Source organism: Haemaphysalis longicornis, unplaced genomic scaffold (assembly GCF_048455015.1).
Source record: "Haemaphysalis longicornis isolate Haplotype H1 unplaced genomic scaffold, Haemaphysalis longicornis Haplotype H1 scaffold_12, whole genome shotgun sequence".
NCBI classification, from domain to species: Eukaryota; Metazoa; Arthropoda; class Arachnida; order Ixodida; family Ixodidae; genus Haemaphysalis; species Haemaphysalis longicornis.
In genome coordinates, this window is record NW_027526225.1 from 116119714 (window position 1) to 116142718 (window position 23005).

The 23005-nt window shown below is 49.3% G+C and overlaps 1 protein-coding gene across 2 annotated transcripts in view; it reads right to left on the minus strand.

Annotated features, from left to right (window-relative positions):
- LOC144163332 (uncharacterized) overlaps window positions 1–16900 on the minus strand; it is a 46740-nt gene extending 29840 nt beyond the window's left edge. For both annotated transcript variants that reach the window (XM_077694267.1, XM_077694266.1), the window contains exons 1-2: window positions 16741–16900; window positions 1030–1108 (exon numbers count right to left, since the gene is read on the minus strand). In XM_077694267.1, coding sequence (XP_077550393.1) covers window positions 1030–1108; window positions 16741–16769 — 108 coding nt within the window. In that variant the 5' untranslated portion in view covers window positions 16770–16900. The remainder of the gene's footprint in view (window positions 1–1029; window positions 1109–16740) is intronic.
- Between the last annotated feature and the right edge of the window lie 6105 nt (window positions 16901–23005).

A 23005-nucleotide genomic window follows, 5' to 3' on the forward strand; every position in this document is an offset into this window, starting at 1 on the left:
AATTTTCCCTGGTTTTTACGACTTCTAGTTAACGAGGTATTACTGTATCTCGAAAAATCGGCTAAGTCGAAATTTTCCGTGGCACCGAACCATTTCCTATACGTCCCATGTATTTGTTGCCTCTTATTTCAAAGTATTTTTGGGCCAAACTACGGATATCTGGAAATGTTGACTGAGAGTGGAACGAAAATTTCGCCGCCGCGGACCGTTCACAAGATTCGCGAGATGCTGCCGCGCCTAAGTCCCTCATTTTTTGCTTGTTTAGCCGCGCCCTACAAAGCCGATGTTTTCCCCCCAGACGTGAAGTCTGAGCATAGAGGCATATCAACTTCGTCGAGCAACCCTGTGGCACGCCATGTGACGGTAGAGACAGTGACAGTCGCAGAGGTACAGAAGATAGGAGGTGTGTCGGGCCGGGGAAAACCCAATGAAGAGCGCCGGTCCCAGCCGGAGAACGTCTCTTTCACGTTTTTTCCCCTTTCATACCTTTATGAGAAGCAACATTGGAAGCTGCTACTGAAGAGCTAGTAAGTAGTAGCTACTTTTTTGCAAAGAACTCGATATTTCATGGCAGTTCGCGCAACTTTGCTAATCTCGAAAATCCGCTTATCTCGAAATATTTCATGGTTTTTACTACTTCGAGTTATCGAGGTATTACTGCACATCATTCCGAGTTTTATTTACTGTCTTTGATTACATATTTCAAAGTCGAGTCGCAAAGGTTGTGGCATTCCCGTCGGCCCTTATATCATTAGCTGCTTATACGGGAGGGGAACGGAGAGCCCATGTTTGTTCGTTTAGACGAAACTCCAGTAAGTAAAAGTTTTATTAAGTAATCACAAAGCCATAGCCACTATTATTAAAAAATGACGGGGAAAATAAATTTGCCAAATCTCGAACCATCGTCGACGATTATCGACGGTCATCCACCTTCGTACAGGGGATGGCTCTAGTATTGTTCAATGTCGATTTCATCTCAAGCAACATTTCCGCAAAGCCGTAGCACGTGGAAACAAACTTCTTACGCACCGTCGGTGGAATTGTAACCTGCGTCTTGGTCGTCGTCGTGGTGGTAGTTTTCGGGCTTGTTAAGGTATTTGTGGAATGCCTGCAGATGAAAAAAATCATAAAGCAGTGCCACAACACAATTTTTTAAGCGAAGCTTGAAATATTCGTCTTGAACGTGCGACATTTGTCTCGAACGCCAAGTACAAAGTACTAGTTTCTTTTAATCGTAATATTTGGTGTTTTATAGTGCCCCCACCGCTTGTGCGGCAGCAAATGATGCTTTAGTCACAAAGAATTAATCAATTTCTGTTAAAATTTTTATTCTCCCGCCAAATCGTGTGTTTCTTGAGGTCGTTTGCGATGATGTCGCAAAAACAGGTCTTCAAACGAACCCGAATGCGGCACTAGGCTTTCAGAGGACTACAAAGCCTTGTTTGCCGTCAATCTTCCCAGATGGCGTCCCCATACCGTAACTGCCCTTTGCCAGTCTTTGTTTTTGTTTTTGACCGTATTTGCCCCTGGCTTGTTTTTGTTACGGTAGAAAGTACTCGTTTTGTGAAACATCAGGGAATACTCGACAAACAGGGTCGCGTAAGGTGATGTCGCTTACGCCAATCAGCCGGTTAGGTTAATGAGTTAGGTTGACAAGTTGAGTTAGGTTACGCTAGGCTAGGTCATGAGTTCCTGTGACGAACCCGCCGCCGTGGCTCATTGGCTAAGGCGTTGTGCTGCTGAGCCCAAGGACGCGGGTTTATTACCCTACCACTGCGGCCACTTGGAGGGGATAAGCGAAAACACCCGTGTGTTCGAGATTTCGGGGCACGTTAAAGATCCCCAGGTGGGTGAAATTAATCGGAGTCCTCCAACACGACGCACCTCATCGCCTGTGTGGCGTCGGCTCGTTAAACCTCATAATCAATTCAGTCCATGTGACGAACCAAGCACACCCGCCGCGGTGGCTCAGTGGCTAAGGCGTTGCGCTGCTGAGCACGAGGTCGCGGGCTCGATTCCCGGCCGCGGCGGCCGCTTTTCTGATGGAGGCGAAAAGCAAAAACGCCCATGTGTTCGAGATTTCGGCGCACGTTAAAGATCCCCAGGTGGTCAAAATTAATCTGGCGCCCTCCACTACAGCGCGCCTCATCGCCTGCGTTGCGTCGGCGCGTTAAACCCTACAATCAATCATCAATCAATCGAACCAAGCAGTGTAAATTACGAAAGGAAGAAGGAAATGGCCCCGACCTGAGAGCAGAGTTACAGCGATAAGATGTCTGCTGCGGTGCAGTACTGGCATTTAGGAACGATGTTTAGGAATGAAGTGGGAGAGAAACAGTAGCGTGTAAAAATGCACACGATACGCATCTACGTGCCGGTAACGTACGGTTCCGCTAGCACTACAAGTGGAAAGAGTCCTATATTTCCTACCGCATGTGTGTACTACAAGCTCTTTGTTTCATTGGGGCATTTCCCTTGAACGTACGAGTACGTCCTGCGACTGACGAACGGAGCTTGTTCCCCCTCGGGACACGTTTTACAGCGCAGCTGTATGTTGCTGTGGTTCCGTAGAAACTCCATAAATTGTCTACTAATACGTAAGTATCCTTGCACTGCTGCTTCATCAACGTTACGTTTTCCTGGTGGCATTGAAGGAATGCGTAAACCCAGACAGAATGCGCCTTTTTCTTCGCTTTTTTTGGTTACTGCATGAGGGCGTTGGATAATTTGGAAATATGCGATTCCGTTACTTCTTTTTTGGTTTATACAATTTTCACTGCTTTATTTGTGTTTGAGCGGGCAATTTTCCGAGTTTGTCTATCAATAGACAAATTTGGCACTGTTTTGTTTGGTAATGTTTACTCAGATTTTTTTGCAATGATCTATATTTACGCTACTATAACAGGTAAATGACTTATCATCATCAAATACGCGTTTTGATGCAGATACAAGACTGTTTTCGTAGAGGTACACGGGAAAAAATGCGTACTGACTAAAAAAATTCCGGAGAAATATCGTGCGAAAGCAGCATACAATTGCGCTGATGATGTTTAGGCTCAACGTTTGCTAACCTTCAAGTTGAGCCTGATGGCGTACCCAGCAACGTTACATTCATTGTGGTCTGAGCTGCGGAACCGATTTACGACATTAGATCCCAAAGAATGGCATCGCCCCTTCCCCCTGCTTCGTGTCAATTCTTGTGAAAGCGAGTTATTAAGGGTAAAATACAAGAGTCTTCTCAAAACAGGATTCACGAAATTCTCTTCAAACAGGCAGATGTAGGCTATTACTGCTTTCACCATGAAAAGGGCTTGTTTGCACCTCCAGCACTGCTGTCCGTGCCCAAAGCAGCAGTACTTGCTTTGTGAAATGGCCGGCTGTCGTTGAGTTGCTTTGATGGGACCCTTGGTACAGGGCTCGGCCAAATTGCAAGGCGATGAACATAAGGAATCCGGGCATGATGAAGGTGATGAAGAGTATCGCGCAGTAGTTCTGGAGACGCGAAAGGCACGCACGACTGCGCCAACCTCCAAGAGACGAACGGATCACCGTCTGTGCAACGAAGACCACAGCCGACAAAATCCCGAATAAGTCTATATACGTGTATATATGGTTAGTTATTTCATGTCATGCATCTGTTCTTGTCCAGTATCCGTCATTCCAGCAGTCATGTTTTCTTTACAAACTACGCACTTTGATTTTACCGCGCATGCGGGATTTGCTTCGGCTAAGTGCGGAAGGGTTTTTGCGAGTGCTGAACGGAATCCGTTGGGGCCCGTTTCTGCTGCACGCAGAGTGAGGAAAACAGCCTTCAGCCTAGGAAGGTACGACCTATAGTGAACTAGAATACTTTTCTGTATTCTGGTTCACTGTAGTACGACCTACGGCCCACGGTATCCCGCTTTCCCCTCCGGCACGCAGTCTGCGCTGCAACCTAGCGTCATTAAATAAAGGCCTTAAGAGTACCGGCACTCTTTTCTCTCACTGTTATGTGCCGCCAGGATTTTCATTGGTCGGTCGGCACCACGTGATATTTGTTTACATTTGGGCGCAGCAATTTTGTTTCTGGGCTGCCTCTCTCTCTCTCTCTCTCTCTCTCTCTCTCTCTCTCTCTCTCTCTCTCTCTCTCTCTCTCTCTCTCTCTCTCTCTCTCTCTCTCTGCTGCGCGGACGCTAGATGGGCCGGTCGCACTCTGCCCGTCACAACCGGCGGCGGTTTCGTTGGGAGAGATGGCAACACAGCAAGCCAGAAACAAAATGGCCCCCAGAAGCTTCCGGGTGCACGAAGTGGCCGTACTCTTAAGCGTAACTTATTTAGACGTTACTGCGACCTTCACCACCCATCGGCCGCTGCGTAATTGGAGTCATTATAAAGAGGCTGCTCACTAGGCTCTCGGTTAGACTCTCCTATACATATTTTCTCCCGAACTGAGCTTGACCATACCGCAATGGACAGTCAGTGCATTTGAGCCACTGTCACACACGTATCCACGTAGTTGCCTCTCCCCAGTTTATTTCTTTTCAGCTTTATAAAGCAGCCTGAATGCTCCGCTTGCCATTACGTGATCACCTACGGTGGCGACGCTTATAAGCGTTAGTGTATTTTATGCAAGGCTGCAAGCCGCAATCGCTTTCTTCGATTTCTGCAAGTGTTTTTCCGTCGTTCTTACACTGTAAAGGCTCTTGTGTAGGAGGCGGTCAATAAAATACCCGCGTTGAAGGTGGCAACTTATACACTGAATTTCATTTCATTTCATTTCATTTCATTTAATTTCATTTCATTTATTTTACTCCCAGGACCGTTCAGGCGTTACAGGGAGGAGTGGAGTAAGTAAATAAAAAATGAGTACACAACAAACATTGAAGGGATCAATAAACATGATTCTCCAGTGCAGACTTGAATTTCTCCAGTTCACGTGTAGAAACGATGGCGGCAGGAAGGCTGTTCCAGTCCACACTGCTTTTCGGGACGAATGAACCAAAATAAAGGTTGGTATTGCTACTTGGCACACCTACTTCTAAATGCTGGTCAAGGCGAGAATAAATGTATGCTGGGGGGCTGAAAAAGGGACTCTTTTAGAATTTCATTGTTGTAAAAAAATTTGTGAAAAAGGCACAATCGTGAAATGTGGCGTCAAATAGTTGGAAATGGAAGACTGTTCGGGCGTAATTGGATAAAATGAAACGTGCCGCGCGATTCTGTACAGATGCGAGGTTTTGGATTAGTGAGGCAGTTTGTGGATCCCACACTGATGAGGCATACTCCAATTTGGACCAAACTAGTGCTTTGTAGAGGAGCAGTTTTAGTAAACTGGGTGCAAGTGAAAAGTTCCGGCGAAGGAAACCAAGCATGCGATTTGCATTATTAGTAATTTGTTTAATGTGCGCTTGCCAGGAAAGGTTGTTAGTGATATGGACACCAAGGTATTTGCAACTGTTAAAGGAAGCTAAAGGTTGTGGGGATCGCGACTTTCACGCGAACCCCTTTCTGGCTAGCTTCCCATCGCGGCCGACATTGCACAATGCGCCTCGCTCGCGCGACGGGAGACATACGGGAGGGCGCCAGCGACCGGAGGGTTCGTTGTCGCCAGGGTCGAGGCATGGACCCTTTTCTCCTCTGCCTTACCCGAGAACCAGTTCTTCCTCTGCACTAGCGCCACGGTTTGGCGAGGTCTGGTGGGTTGTCGCATGACGAGAGGACGCGCTCTTGTCTTGGGGATGCGGTAGCGAGCGGACGTTTCGGCGCGCCGGTCCGGACCTGGGGAACGCGCCCCAATGGGACGCGTCCGGGCGAGCTGGGAGACTGCAACCGCGCTCACACGCGCAGCACCCCGCTGCTCTAGTATCCATCGGTGAGTCGAACCATCTCGATCTCTAGCGTTGTTTAATGCCTCGCTCCAAGTGTTACTGTTATGGCCTACGATTAGTCTGTATGCAGTGTATTTGATTCGCACTTTGCAATAAATGCTGCCATTGATGTTTTGCCCTCTCCGCCTCTTGCCTTTGTCTGTCTCCGCAAACAACGGACCCGTCCGCAGCCAGCGCTCGCAAGGCATGTTTGCTGAGCGCGGATGGCTGCGGGGTGAGAAATCACTAGTGTGTGAAATGTGCTAGTTTTTCGTGTTATTCTCATTGACTTACACTTAGCAATTTTAAGTTTCAATAACGAAGTGTCACACCAGTTAGATATGTTACTAAGATCATGCTGAAGAGCAAAGATATCGTAAGGGTGCAGATTTCTTGGTAGTGTACACAAGCGTCCGCGAAAAGCCTTATATGTGAGGTAACACAATCCGGGAGGTCATTGATATATACCAGAAAAAGAATGATTTTGATTGTGGGGTTTAACGCGCCGACGCAACGCAGGCGATGAGGCGCGCCGTAGTGGAGGGCTCCGGATTAATTTTGACCACCTGGGGATCTTTATCGTGCGCCGAAATCTCGTACACACGGGCGTTTTTGCTTTTCGCCTCCATCAGAAAAGCGGCCGCCGCAGCCGGGAATCGAACCCGCGACCTCGTGCTCAGCAACCAGAAAAAGAAGAGGCGCAAGTACACAGCCCTGCTGAACCCCTGACTTGACTGGACAAGGATCCGAATCGTGACCGTTAGAAGTGTTCCATCTTTTTTAAGATACTGGTTTCAATATTAAGTTTGCTTAGTTTCAGAAGTAGTAAGTGCTGAGGAACAGTGTCAAATGCTTTAGCAAAGTCAATAAAAATACAATCAACGAGAGAGGAATTATCCAGAATAGAAAACAAGTCATTACTAAATGCAAGCAGTTGAGTTTCGCACGAGTAGTTTTTACGAAAACCATGTTGGTACTGGGTAAAAAAAAAGTTACTTTCTAAGAAATCTATCAGACTAGCATAAATAATGTGTTCTAGAATTTTGCATGGGATTGAGGTTAAGGAAGTTGGCCTGTAGTTCTGAGGACAATGAGTATCACCGGCCTTGTGGACTGGAACAACTTTCCCAACCTTACGAGATTTCGGCGCACGTTAAAGATCCCCGGGTGGTCGAAATTAATCCGGAGCCCTCCACTACGGCGCGCCTCATCGCCTGCGTTGCGTCGGCGCGTTAAACCCTACAATCAATCAATCAACTTTCCCAACCTTCCAATCGATGGGCACCGCGGCACACAGAAAATACGGCGAAAAAATATACGACAAGATTAAGGAAGAGTACACTTGCGTGCTTTTTAAAAACTTGTATATAGTTAATACCGTCTACGCCTGCTGAGGAGGAAATTTTAGCCCTATTTATCAATTTAGTGATGCTCTCCCAGTCGATGATGATAGGGTTCATTTGGGGGTATGGGAAAGTACGGGAATCCGGAACAACAGAAGAAGATGCATTATTTATTTATTTATTTCGAATACTGTTAGCCCTTTTCGGGCTGGTACAGGGTGGGAGGATATACACATTTTGTCAACACATCAAGCAATGAAACAATAGTGAAAGACAACGAAAAATTGTCATTTAGGTATTTGCAACACTTTTCACGCAGTATTAAATAACATGTATCTGTTTTTAAACGAATGTCGCTTACAGTGCCATTCTTGAAGACGTGCGAAAATTTAGCTGGATTAGTTGATAACAATGAGGGAAGTGTCCTATGAAAAAAAGTTTGTTCGCTATGAGGAGGGCACGTTTGTATTCTGAAGCGACTAACTGGTAAGCTGTCCATCTTTGCGAGGATTTGGAATCTTTGCATTTACGGAACATGCGTTTTTTTCTTTTTAGGCAAACGTTGCAAGGAAATATTATACCAAAGTAATCTCTTAGATGTCACTTGCCGTCGCACTTTAACTTGCAACGACAAAACTCGTGCACTCCGCATTTGCGGCAGCCTGTTAACCGGCGCAGTTAGACCTGGTACAAGTAAGCGTACACCACGGTATCGGTTCTGCCCGGATACTACAACAACTAGAGAGGAATATGGCGCTGCGATCGTCCGCCGCGATGGGCGTGATGGGTATACGTTCCTGATTTGGATTGACGCTGGATGGCTCGCGGAAGTTATTATGGATTGAATCTTGCAGCCAGATTCGTTTTCGTTTTGCACTTCAATGAACGCATTTGCCTAGGTTGTAAGAAGCGTCCAAAAATACTTTTCTCCTTGAACTAGATGCCGCACGCGGACTGACGCGCCGCGGAAATGTTTTGTAAATATATAGTTGCGAATCGGGTGGGCTATGGATTCATTGCGGCACAGCGAGCACAAAAACACGAACGACGGCCCTGTATGCGGCGACGTTGCCTACGAATTAGGAGTTGCGGCGCTGCTCATTCGGAAGAGCAATGTGTTTTCGAGGGCGACGACGGGTGCGAACAGCTTGGAACAGCCACACCTTTCGTGCGAATGCCGGCTACTAAGGCGTAGACCTGCAGTAGCGGCGGCTGATAGGAACGCAACTTGATGAATGTCTCTAATTCAGGCTAGAATAACTTCTCCAAAAGTAATCGCTTTCCTTTTTTTAGGAGCACAAAATTTTCTTAATATTAAAAACTATGAGCGCCGAAACTTTTACAAATACTTTTTAAAGAGGTTCGCGTCCCGCTATAGCTGGCGGCAAATGACAAACCTATACCCCGCAAACCTCCCCGACTCCGCGTCTGCTTTTTATTTAAACGCGCCGTTTTATATCGTACAAAACCAGTTTTCGGTCACTAACTTTCGTGTGAGCTATGTAATTTGTAAAGAGCGAACCGGGAAATGAGAGTTTTTTTTTTTGTTGTTGTTGTTAAAAAACACAATTTGCGCAGCCATAGGCCCGTTTCGATCCTACGCAATCCGGTTCCACAACTACCCATCATTCCCATCGAAGCGTAAGCGGCGCCTCGGTGTCCGCGTTGACACTTCTGCCAGTTTCCCCTCTAGTTATTATATATGAAACACTATGGCCCGAACAGTCCAGGTAAGCTGCTGGAAACTGTACGCACAAGGGAACCGTAGCCATACGAACCACGGTGCACACTGGGGACGAACAAAGGTCGCGCACTCCTATGCTAGTTATAGGTTATAGCAGTCGCAAAGCTTGCTCGCGACTCTCGAATGAATCCACTTCGTGTGCCTCATGGAGCTTTCAAAGCTAAATTGTGTGATGCACATTTGTTAGCACGCAAGAGTTGATTGAGATGCAAGCATAGAACAATGTCGACTACACTAACTTTATATATTTTTGTATTGTTTTAAGTTAGTTTGCATCATTTTCCTTCTGCCTGTTCTCTAACCTTATTGCTCCCTCGTCTAAGAAATTTATCCTCACTGTTAATTTCTCTATAACTGCATTTGCTCCGAAATGCATTGCAAATTTAAATGGCAGGATTGCAAGATGGTGAGATTAAAAACTTGCCTTTCGTGCAAGCACCTGAGCTCCGAAACTACACCGGTCTAAGAATAAGAATTTAGCCTTTAAGCCTAACACAAGATACACTGTTAGATTGAATGAGACTGGCGCTGCAAAGTTTGATTTGCGGAACAAATTTAAATTTATCTTTTTTGTGGATATGTGAGGAATGCGCGAATGACTCGGGCACAATTAGAATTAGCCCGATCGGGCACGGCAGAATCAGCCCGCTACACTGCACGAGCCACCAAAGACTGCTGAAATTGTGAATTACGGAGCAAGTAGTGTGGAGGCGACGTTATGCCATATTCAGAACATCTTGCTCTGGATTGTTCATGGCAATTTGGGAGAAAATCTTTAACAATTATCCTGGAATTTATCCGCAACATTGATGCCAATGCCATTGTGGTGCTCATAGTTAAAGGCACCCTGCAACACTTTCGATAAACGCTTTCACTCTTTCCTTCGCGTCTGGAAGCACTGCGAAGGCTACCGTTATCGCCAGCACGGAGCGGCACTGCGTGATTTGCTCTTCGCACCATATACGCGCCTTCCGTTTCTGCTTTGTTTTTGTGGCTTTATTTTTAAAGTTTCTATCGAAAAGCTTTTATTACTGCAGCTGAAGGAAACCGGCCAACAGCGGCTACGTGGCCTTAATGACGTAATTCGAGCGGTCGAAGAACGTCAAGACCGGGAAAGGGAGAAAAATCTTTTGAGCAAAAAGAAAAAATAGGAGAAAAAAAGCCGTTTTCCTGATGGAAGAAACATCCCCCTCGCGAGGGGCACGATCAAATGCAGAGCATTTCCGGGGGCGCACGACGTTAAGTAGTTTGCGTTACGTTAATGTTGTTGCACTTGTGGCAACTGCTGATGAGAGAGCGCGGCGATGAGTGCGTTCCAGCCTCGCCGACACCCACCTTTATCACGCCACGATCGCGCCACGCGCGCGCGATGCTGACGTCACGATCACGCCACAGATGTTGTTGATCCCGCGACGCGCGCGCCCCCACCTGTTGGGCGCGAACCGACCGCGGAGAGAGCGCGCGATGCGAACGGAGAGTAGGCGAGGAGGAAAGGGGCTGACGAGAGAGCGCGGCGATGAGTGCGTTCCAGCCTCGCCGACACCCGCCTTTATCACGCCACGATCGCGCCGAGAGGGCGCACCTGCGAGCGATGCGGACTACTACGGACGCCTAGAACGGGTGACATCGTGAGTTAAAGAAATGCTCTGCATTTAAAAGTGCCGACACTAGGCCGTACCATTTGGCTCGGGTACTTTACAACGTCTTAAGTTCTGGGGCGCTATTCCAGAAGGCCTGAGATAGCTCGGTCCCGAGTTTCCAGCTGCTTGAGTTAACAAAGTTTGACAGTACAGCGTCCGATAAACCCCGAGCGTACCGGCGCAATCGCGCGGAGCACGCGTGGCGTTATAAGCCCGCCCAGTTGAGGCCACTCACGTTGAAAAAGCACGGCTTGTACGAACATCCACGTGCAGCGCCGTCTAGAATCGAGTTGCAATATGCACTCCATTATGTAAAGTAGATAACCTAGCTATTCCTTTTAAAACTCGGGGAGTTTGGCCTCGGTCGTCGTGGGGTGCGGACGTGTTTTTCGTTCGCTCCTGTGCGGCCGGGGCGGTATCGCGATTATGCCGGCCACGCGTCGCGAGCCATGGGTGTTTCGTTCGGGCGTCGAGCGCTCTGCTGCGTGGGGCCGTCGAGCGCCTGCTCCCGCTCGCCAGTAACCGCTCTACTACCACGAACATCACCCAGCAAGCTCCCCTCACTTCGGACCTCCGCGCACGACTCATCGCAGCACAGCCTCGCCTCTACGCTCCACCGCTCCCGTCGAGAACTCCCGGACGCAGCATGACGCCAGGACCTGTGTTTGTGGTGTGTACTGTGCTCGGTGGCCCCCAGTGACTGTGGCAACGCTTCTTTTCCTCGCGGCGCCTCAACTTTACTCTTTACCTATCTCCTTTTTCTCTACCCTATCCTATTCATCCCCTTCTATATTCCCTACCCCCCGGACTGGGTTGTATGCCGGTGAGCCCCCAGCTGGGCTCAATAATATCCCCAGTCCATTTCTTTTCCTTTTCCATCGAACCACCTACTACTACTTTTAAAACTCCGGCCTGGCTCCAGCTCCGCCTTGTGAAGCGGCGCGGGGCGGCTCCGATTTCCTCTGTGTTCTGTTCTTCCACTGAAATGTGTTTGCTACGTGGTTTGAGGGTGGCTCCATTGCAGCTCAGCGCAAGCCCAAACCAAGTAAGCGAGGAAGTTCCCTGTAGCAAAAGGACCGCGCTCTTCTCTTCTCCCGACTGTCAAACGTGACCGGCTTTGTTTACGTGCGACCGGCGGGCGTAGTATCAGACATCGCCCCAATGTAGCTTGTCATGAGCTTGTTTCAACATGTTACCAGTTCGTTTTAGACGTTAAACGAGTGTCATCTGTCGTCGATTGTGTTTTTGCTGTGTATGAATACGGCGGCCTTGGGAAAAACTTGTAGCCTTGGCCGCTCCTACCGTCCTGACTAGAGCGAGCACTTCGTTCAAACCGATCCCCCCCCCCTGAAACTGTGGCAGTATTTGACTGTCGGTGGCCTCAGGACTTCATTCGTTCATTATTTTCTGCTAAGCTTTGCTAGCGGAGCATCAAATGTAAGTGACTTCGTGGCTGCGACGCTACCCCACCGGCGATGTGGACGCCATGGCAGCCATAGTTGGGTGGGGCTTCGGTCGCTACACCGCTCCCACGATTGGCCGGGTGTGTGTGATTGGCACGAGAACTCGAAAGAAACCCGAGAGAGATATTGCACGGGACGCTCGTGTTGGCGGCTGCTGCGGCATGGTTCATTGTTCACAGTCGCTGTAGCAGGCATATATCTATCCCAACAGTTTTTTTCTTTATAGCGGAGGAGGAATTTCAAGCCTTTTTTCGTCTCTTGAAAGTACTATGCATTGGCTGTGCAGCCATCTGAGGCCCGACCCCCTTTGCGACGACTTTGAGGCGGCTTTCGTTCTATGACTACCGAGGAGAAAGTGTTGCGTGCGCTGCGGTTTTACGCGACGGACACCTTGGGCGGAAGCGTTGGTAGCGACCGCACAAGCGACCGCCCTCAGTCGACAGTCAGCCGGTGTGTGCGCAAAATAATTACTGCAGACAAGTTTTTCGCCTTTTTTTTTTTAGATGGTTAGCCGGACATGGCTTCAGCATGTTCTAGCATGCCTTTATCCGTCTGCAGCCAGAGCGTGCGCTTCAGTCGCGACCTCTCGATGAAAAGGTTTCCATCCAGTGACCGAGTTTCAGTTATCGTCTGCAAGCAAAACTCTCTAATGTGGCTTTGCATGACCGTGCGCTTCATTTATCGTCAGCGCGGCATACGGTTTCTTTTGCGGCGTTTCGTGTCGCGCCATTCTTGCGAAAACTTTACTCGCAGGATAGTATATAACCAACGTTGTGTGTCTGTTATCGGAGGCGATCTTTACGCATTTCAACGGGTTTTGTCCGGCGTCTTTGTCGTCTGGTAGGAAGCGGATCATGCAAATTTTGTGAAAGGAAGATTGTGACCGAAACAGCGTGACGCCAGAAGGAGGGTGAAGGTAGAGAGTCCATAAAAAAACAACTGTGGAGAGCTTCGTCGAACAAAAGCTGTGAAGAGCAAAGTGAAATAAAGGAAACAAATGTGAAAAGCTGTGGTTGTTGCTATTCCTTTCTTTGTAGCACATGCCCCATTAGGTGACTTTCCCGCGATTGAGAGCTTTGAGGAGCGAATGGGATCGGTTTCGAAAATTCACAAAAACTGTGAATTGGGAAAGTAATAGTTGTAGAATAATGCGTGTCACGTGATGGCACACGAGAAGGACAGGTGCACACCAGCCTCGCAGAACCCCGATTATAGGGAGACTGTGCTGTCTTCTTGCTGACGAGTTCACTACGAAATGAAAGAGAAGAAACTGACGCAAACACGGTATAGGAGAAAAGAAGCTGGTCGAATGCCAAAATTCATGCCGAAAGACAAAGAAATGAAAGCGAGGAAAATTAAGCAAGTGCAATATATTAGTTAAGGATTATCGCAAGTACAATCACCAGTTGTTAATAAGTATCGCAAGTGCAATGTATCAGTCGTTATTAAGAATCTCCAAGCTTTCGCCTTCAAATCATGTAATCAGACTGAAGTGCTTCTAGGAAATTGCCAATCTGAAAGCGGACGGAGGGTTTCAATAACACCGAGCAGCAATTACTTTGAATGTAGCGCGTTTCCATCACGCGCTTTTTTTTTTTGCCAGTCGGCCTTAGTCACGTGATTGCACTGTCTGCCACTGACGGCAGAAATAGGCAGAAACTGCTTATTAGGACGGCGAATTTCAAACCAAAAAGCTCATAAGAACGCCTAAAATAAAAAAATAATGAACTTTGTAGTGAAATACAGATTAATAAAATAAAAGCGCGATAAAGTAATGTAGTTGGGTTTGCCTGCCCCCAGTAGCCACCAGTGCAGCAGCGGAACGAGAGAGAGAGAGAGAGAGAATAACCTTTATTTCGTTCCAGCATGCGGGATTCCCACCGGCCGCGCAGGGCGCGGGGTTCACCCTATCTAGCAACCACCTTTACCTCGGTGGCACCCGGGCCTAGACCTCGGGGCTAGGTTGCCGGCCTCCTATTGCTACTCGGAGTGTCCCCCTTTCGCTTTTGGAGGGCCAGCGCAGCCTCGAGCTGCCGGACGGCCCGTAATTGTTCTTCGGGATGCCCCGACCCCACACAGTGTTTCACAGGCGGCGGCAGCACGCTGTCCGTCGCCCCCCTTTTGCCACACCCCCACAGCACATGGGCCAGCGTGGCCCTGTCCAGGTTGCACAGGCTACACGTGTCGTTTTCATAGAGTTCCGGACACATGTGTTTTGCCAACGCGGGGGTGAGAACGTTTTCAGTTTGTAGCTGCCTGAGTAGTACCCCCTCCCGCCGAGTGAGATCTCGGTGTGGTGGGGGGAATACCCGGCGGCGTTCGCGATACCATTCGAGGATTTCCCTGTAGCTGGTGAGTTGCTGGTTTTCGTCTTCCAGGCTCGTAGTCGTCTCCCTTGCAACACCGGCGGCATAGTTCGCCACTTCCCGGCACTTTGCGAGATCACGGGCCGCGGCGTTTGCCACCTCGTTGCAGTTCACTGTATGTTCGTACACGTCCCATCCCGCATGGGCTGGGAACCATTTCAGTGTCACAGATGATGCTGGCACTGAGTCCCTTAATAAACTCGCAGCCGCCCCGCACACGGCTCCGCGCCCGAAATTTCGTATCGCGTTCTTACTGTCACTCAGTATCGTCCTGACTCCCCCGGTTTTCAGGGCCAGAGCTATCGCGACCTCTTCGCCCTGGCCCGCACCAACGGCGCGGACACTGCACGCGTTGATCACCGTCTTTCTTGTCGCCGAAACCACCACTGCGACGAACGCCTTCTCCCCCGGGGTCCTGGCGGTGTCCACGAAGACCGTCCCGTCCTCGCTTCCGTGCAGTTTGAGCAGCGCCCTGGCTCTCGCTGCTCTTCTGGGTTCATCGTTCGTCGGGTCCATGTTACGGGGTAACGGGTACACGATCAGCTTTCTCAATGTTTGCTCGTCTATTGGTGTCGTGGTGTAGTCGCCATCCCTCGGGGACTTTAGGCCGACTCGCTCTAATATTCTTCTCCCAGCAGCCGTGTCTCCTAGACGCGTTAGCTGGGCTGTGCGTTGGGCCTCGCTGATCTCCGAGAGCGTATTATGAACTCCCAGAGATAGCAAGGCCGACGTCTTCGTGCCATTGAGGAGGCCCAGGGCTCCGGTGTATGCCTTCCGGATGGCCGCATCGATGCGCGCCTCTTCTCTGGCAGTCCACTTGTGGAAGGCGCCTACGTACGCCGCGTGGCTGATGGCGAAAGCCTGCAGCAGTCGTACGAGGCTAGCCTCTCTGGCGCCACGAGCTCTAGTCGCAATTCTTCTTACTAGCCTCGTGGCGATGCCAATCTTTGTTACCACTTGGTTGGCTGCCGTGCCGTTGGTGCGGTGGGCGTCAATGTGCATCCCCAACACCCGGATCTTGTCCACGTGAGGGATGGGCATGCCGTCCCCGGTGCTGATTGTAATGTTTCGTTCCGCTTCTGCAGCGGCTTTTTTTCGTTGTCTTCCCGGTGGGGGGATGATCATAAGTTGGGATTTCTGCGGAGCGCATTTCAGTCCGGTGCCCTCCAGTGTCTTCTCGATAGTATTTACAGCTTGCTGCAGGCCGGCTTCTATATCGCCGTCGCTGCCGCCCGTGGCCCATATTGTAATATCGTCTGCGTATATGCAGTGACGGATTTTCGGGCCGAGCTTGTCTAACTCTCGGGCGACGTCTATCATTATTAAGTTAAAGAGTAGAGGGGAAATCACGGACCCCTGTGGGGTGCCCACACTGCCTCCCTCTCTTTTCTCCCATCTCTCTCCCTCCACCTCCAAGCAGGCCGTGCGGCCCGTGAGGAAGGATCGCACGTAGTTATATGATCTTTCGCCCATGCCGAGCGCCACCATGCTAGAGAGGATGGCTGAGTGTGTGACCCTGTCGAAGGCGCTCTGTAAGTCTAGTCCCAGGACCGCTCTGTTGTCCTTCTGTGGGATGCCTCCGACCGGGTCCAGCACCTCTCTCTGTAGCAGCAATAGGGCGTCTTGTGTTCCCAGATGGGATCGGAAGCCCAGCATGGAGTCGCTGTAGTGGCCCTGGGTTTCCAGGAATCTTTGCCATCTGCAGGTGCCCTCAACTGCCGCTCTGCACCCGGCCCCGACGGGGTCACAAACAAAGCCCTCAGGAACCTCAGTGACAGCGCGATAGCGGCCCTCACGAGGTTCTACAACAAATGCTGGGAGAAAGGGGATATCCCCGGACAGTGGAAAACAGCCAAAACGGTTCTCCTCCCGAAGCCTAATAAGCCCCCGGGGATAGAAAACCTACGTCCGATCTCCCTCACCTCCTGCGTGGGGAAGGTCCTCGAACACGTACTAAACGACAGACAGCGGAACGAGAGACAGCAGTGACAAACGCGCCACGCCCTAGACGAGCCTCCTTGGAACGCGCTGCCGTGAACCGGTTACGCCACCCCAATAATCAGCAAATCGCGTGAATTGCATTTTTAAAGTGCTTCAACTCCGTCTCGAAATACTATCATTACGTTACGTGGGCATCGCTAGAGCTCGTGTTTTCCGAGTTTCGCTCAATCTCGGGACTTCTGGAATATCACCCCTGGATGCGAGTGTTGACTACGCTCTGTAAACAAGTTCAGATTGTGAACAAACTTGATCAAGTGTTGCACGGTTGCTTTAAAGTGACGACTTCCCATTTTTCTCTAGCCACGTGCGCACAAGCTTAGTCAAACTTAGTACGTACCGTCTGGGTCTCAGAGCTGATTGCGTCATTGGTGATGTTGGAGAAGTACGTATCGTCACCCAGTGTCTGCTGGGGCCGACGTCCTCTCCTGCCAGCCGCCCGCTGGGTGAACATCTGGGTCATACTGCCTGGGGTGGCCGCAGATACCCGCCGCGCCGACTTCCCTGCGTGCAGGCCATGGCTATTAGAAAGTATCGGCTCTTGTACAGTCATGAGCGAATGAAGCGCGAAAGTGGATTTATCAACAGGGACACACAAATAGCGCAATTTATTTCCGTGGAAGCCGAGATGTCCCATTGTTTCATAACAGTATAGCAAAGTTTGGAAATTGACTTACTAAATGTATTACAACCGCGTCCTTATGTGGTTTCCACGAACCATATTAAGTGCAATGCACTTCTTAAGCGACCCTGAACCTGCGTCCACCGGCGATGTCCGCGCACGTGGAGATGGGCGCGCGCAGCCTGGCCGCTGACATGGCACATACCCACGTGGGGGATTGGCCAGGAATCTCCTCGTCTTCCTTGGCAACGGGGGGAGATGGGCGCGCGCTGCCTGGCCGCTGACATGGCACATACCCACGTGGGGGATTGGCCAAGAATCGGGCGTGAGGAGGGCTAATGCACCTGCTTAAAGGAGTACTGACACGAAATTTCAAAGCTGAGATCCGCTCTAGCAATCAAGTACAACGACAACACAAATAGGTGTCTGTGAATAAATGCATCTTTCTTTCTTTGTAGTTGTGTGTGTGTGTGTGTGTGATCTCTCTTTCGCGAACATTACCGAACCGCGCAAATTCAACTCGTGCATTCGCACTTTCACATTCTTCCCCTCGGGGAAATGCGGGGAATTTCTTTGATTTGGCGTGTGTGTGGCTCATATTGCTATGTTTGCCTTTTATTTGTCTATATGACTATGTATCACTGAAAACTTAACGGCCCGTGATGCCCACGGCAAACAGAGAAAATAGCCGGGTAGCCTACACGTACGACGACTTAGATTGTTGCTCTCTTAAACGACCTAGTTGGCATTTTATCAGAAAGAGGGAATGCTCCATCTTTCTCCGTTATTAGTAGATTCTTGCAGATGAGGCCATCGGGTGCTGCAGCCTGAATCGCTTTCGGTTACTTCAATGGCTTCTGAAACAGTGCAATAAGTAATTCCGATGTAGCGTTCCATGGCAGTACCTTTTAACACGGAGAAAAGGAGTATTTGAGGAGGGGAACCTGCTGGGCTAGCGGGCGGGCGGCGCGTTAATGTCACTGCCTGGCGAGCAGGAAATGCAGCTTGCGGAGCAGCACAACAGATGACGCGTCAAGCGCGTTGCCACTTAGTTACCATAGTTTACACGTTCTTTACGGACGCGACGCACAAAAATCGCAATATCGAATATATTGAGCAAATTGCCAGATTCATGTCTATAAAATCAATAAATAGAAGTGCTGGACACTTTAGCAGCAGTTAATAAATACTGCCCTAGTTACAAGCCGTACCGCGCTTGAAACGAAGCACTAAAAGGAAGCCAGGAGCAGACAACGTCTGCCGACACCGCCTTCTCGTCACGAGTGGTTCACTCTCGCCACTCTCGCCTATCGTGGGCTTCTCTGATTTGCGCGCGCCTTTCATGTTGCACAGGCAGGGCGGGGAAGCTAGGACAGTCTAAATATGAACTAATGACATGGAGGATAAGAAACATAACTCAATGGAACTAATCAAAGCTTGATTCTCAACCACATGCTTTCCTTATTTTATTGTAGGTTTCGCGTTCTAAAAAATCAAAGCCCCTTCGTCTAACGACAACGATGCTTGAAACGTGAAGATATCTTCCGCCGCAAACCGACTCCAATGAAAGTCTAGTAGCGCGAGAAATTAGTTGGCGTCGTCTGCCCATGATGTCAGCCGGCTGTTCACTGACTGACCTTGAACCGGCGAGCCTTTTTCGCGACATAGGGCGCAGCAGAGGGCGCCCGCGCCGTGACTTTATCGCGCCGCCGGAGCAAGCCCTGTTGCACCTCATCAACAATTCTCGCTCCGTGCCTTTTCATTTGCACCACTGGCTGGTGGCCAAGATTCTACCAGAGTCTTTCAATGCTTCTCTGGTTATGAAACTCCGGCCAAGTTTCGTACGGGGACAAAGGCTACCACGAGGGGCGCCACCGCAGGTCGGAGGACATCGGGCGGCCGCCGCTGCTCTGTAGGCTGACCGGCAGGCAGGAACGCAGTAGCAGCATGTCCGTTGACACCAAATTTTTCCGCCGCTCACAAAATGGTAAGTTCATTTCAACGTCCCACGATACGTAAAGCGAAAGCGCACTGCTGATAAGGCGGCGAGCGTCCGTTCCCTGCCAAACGCGCTCTGACCACGCCCCCGGCTGCCCTCCGATCAACACCAGCGCCGCGGCGCGGCCTCCCTGGGCAACGCACGAAGCTCTCCCATAGCGTGACGGCGGAGTTTCATGACCAGAAAAGCATTGAAGGACTCTGATTCTACTCTTCAGCCAGCTAAATATGATACTGAATTACTTCAAGCCAAATTCACCCCTCAACCCTAATCGTCCGTTGCATGATATGGCCTTGAAACATGGGTATCTTCTCCGCTATTCCTGTCTCGTTGCATCTAAGGAGTCATTGCTTCCCCACAGTGGTTAACTATTTCTACCAGCACATCACATGGTAGCAGTTGAGAAAGAAAAAAAAAACAGATGTGGCTTAAGGAGACGTTCCTCTTCCGCAATCTAATCCTACTTCTGACCGGATATCTCATCCCTCAAACAACTGTAACCGTATAATTCAAACCGTGCACGTGTAATGGCGGCCTACCTCCTTTACTTTCCACCGCTCTTTGTCATGCAGCATTCGAATCTGCTATTTTGCCCCCAAGGAAGGCCTCATCTCATTTCTCTATTGGCATCTCCATCTGCTCATTCGTCCACATAGCACCTGTGCACCCGTTCTGATTTCCGTGCGCCCGCTCGTACGCCCCGCCCCCGTATGACGTGACCAGCGCAACCCCCCTTTGCATCCGTAATTTGATTCCCACTATTTTATCAATTTGTTGATTTCGGGAAAAAATGAATAAACGAATGACCGAATGAATTCATTTAGAAGGGAGAAGTCGAAGGCGTGTGCGGGGGATTCCTCCCCTTCCCTCTCACGCGGCGTTCGACCTTCTAAATTCATTCATTCATTCATTCATTCATTCATTCATTCATTCATTCGTTCATTCATTCATTCATGCAGTCATTCATTTTTTCCGCAATCAATGGCACTCTTGGACTCCCTACGCGTTATTACAATTGTCGTCTTTCTTTCCATCTCCTTGAGATGATATACAGTACTCAGCAGTAGGCTTTGTGAGGAGCTAGATGAAAGCAGAAATATTTTCAACTACCCTAGCAATGAGCAGACCTACAGTTTAGCTATTGAAGGACTGGAGGAGGTTAAAGGGACCCTGCAACACTTTCTACAAACGCTTTCACTTTTTCCTTCGCGCCTGGAAGCAATGCGAAAGCTATGCCGTTATCGCCAGAACGGAGCTGCACTGCGCGATTTGCTCGTCGCGCAAGATACGCCTTCCGTTTCTGCTTCGTATTTGTGGCTTTATTTTTAAGGTTGCAATTGAAAAACGTTCATTGCAGCAACTGAAGGAAAACCGGCCAACAGCCGCTACGTGGCCTCAATGACGTAATTCGGGCCGTCGAAGAACGTCAAGACCGGGAAAGACAGAATAATATTTTGAGCGAGTTTGCAATTTATCTAATGGGCATAGAGCAGTAATTGTTGGCTGAGGTACATTGCGACCCCCTAATCTAAGTACTGGGTGTGCTGGGTGACTACGCTCTGCAAGCATTTAAGATTTCTAAAAAAGTTGAAAAAAGTGTTGCAGGGTCCCTTTAAGTAATATGAATTAATCTTCCATCCTGTAAGTAAGCATAATTTGGCTGTTTGTCATCACTTCATCATGGCAAGAATACAGAAACATTAAACGCGGAGTTTAAAAGCAATTGACAAGAAGCTCGTTATTGGCTGATATCGAAAGTATGCGTTCGCATACAGAAGTCGCCTTGCAACAAAGAACACGCATGAGATAACGGGATCGTTCGCATTTGTTCGCTGGTAAAAAAAATGGTGTGCGAATTTGCGAAAGTAAATAAAAGCTTGGTAAAAAAAGACGACTTACCAACTGGGGATATGATAAACAATGGAGGAATTTATTACGGGTAGCTTTGATGATTATGCTCGAAAGCCGGAGGATAATAAACGTTCCACTTGACGGTCAGTATGCCAACACGCTTTTTAACCCCACGAAAGGTAATGTGAATGACCTTAGAAACTACAGACTTAACAATCTTTTCATAGTGAAGTTTTCAGCTCTTCGTGACATCCGCGAACGCAATGGGAAGGGCAAACTACACCTCGGAGAGAAGGTTAAAGCAAGAATATGGAGTGGCAATTATAAGTCAGGTAGACAATGTTCTTCTCAGCGTTTAAGTCCGAAAACTGATATCCACCAGTCTACCACAAGTGGTCTCCGGTTCGCTCACTTGCGCCCTTCTTTGCGACCTTTCCACCGGTGGCTTCATGGCGCCTCAGCTCTTCAGACAGCAACGCTGGACCCTTGTGGAGGTTGGCACGCGCACGTGTTCGTTGAACTGTTTGTGTGGTCGAGTACCGTCTCTGCGTGGTCAGGTCGCGTGGTCCTCCTTTTCCACCATAGGCAGATGGCTGAAACACCACAAGGGGAGCCAAGCATTGGGACAACCTACATCCGAGAACAGGCAGTGTGAGGCATCATTCACACAGCCGTTTTTCACCCCGTCACGTCACCGTCACGTCACCGTCTTCCGGCAAGGGTGACGGTTTCTCGGGCGATTTCTCGCCGAAAACGGTGCGACGGGGACGGGAAGCCGAGCTCTACCATCGCGATGGCTCTACGTTTCCGTTCCGTCAACGAGACGGGACCACGCCCCATAGTGAACCAGCCAATCAGAAAACATATTTTTTACGGCTAAACTTAGATAAAAGTGAGCACACGTAAAAATCTAAGCCATTTTCTTTACTTTCCAGATTAAGCCCGCTCAATTCTAGGCTAAATTGATCACTAGGCAGACGACCCTGCACACTGACGGAGAGCTCCAGTACGAACGCTACTCCGTTTACGTCTCCGTCGCGGTTTCTTGACCTGACGGTGCCGTGACGGAGAAGGTGACGGCTGTTTGAATGAGGGCTAAGAATCAATTCTGACCATTCAGTGAACTGGTCCTTCACTTTGAAATGCGATCAAGAGAACAAAAAGACAAGGCCAAGATTATTGCAATGTTGGGGCCACAGGCAGCAAGGATGATGTTCCAGCATGTCACGTACGCAGAAAATACCACTGTTCTTGCAGCGTACATCACAAAACCACGAGTACCGCTTTTCCTGACGCCCCTTTATTACGGCCACGGAAATTCCGTAGTGTAACCTGATACCCGGCTTGTTAGCCTTCCTCGCCGAATGGTTGGTGATTTACCAAGTTCCTCTACACTTAGTCCCCCCCAGATCATCAGTTGTTGTTCCACACATAGCTCGCTTTATTCCCGAACATTGCCCCTCCACCATTTACAAGCACCTCCGTTACAAAAAAGGGGGCCATCCACCCTTTACAAGCAATGCGAGATGAGCTGCTACCGACTGATGTGCCCATCTTCAACCGAGGGCAATATCTACTGTGATTTATCGCTTGCTCCCCGCGAACTTTTCCAAGCTTTTAACTTGAACGCATCCTAGGGATTCCTAAACTACTGGACACTTATACGTACACCGTTTGAATTGCGTGGCGTTAGCATAACATACACTGCAGTGCGCAGGCCGCAGATACCTGTATACCCACCATGCTCTGGGAATATCTGGTCTCCTCGATTTGGCTACACTTTCTGCACCAGTTGAGGCGGTGCAGCACTCTCGCACTCGATTTGCCAGTGCAGCTAGCGCCACCTGCACTTCGACCCTCGATTTGACGCTGTGCTGCACGAGTTCTTCTACACTTCTGCACTATAGCCTCTGTGCGAGTTTTCGTCTCGTGCAAGGTGCAGCATGCTTCGGCGCGTTGTTTGGTGCGCATCGTAGCAGACGGTCCAGCATGACAGTTGTGTCAGTAAACAGAGTAGAAACGACAGCGTTTCCGCTTTTAGACGTGAATGGTCGTCACGTGCAACAAGATAGTGCATTTGTGTACGAAACACAAGGTTAGTACAGGTAACGCCATTTAAAAAAAAGACAACGT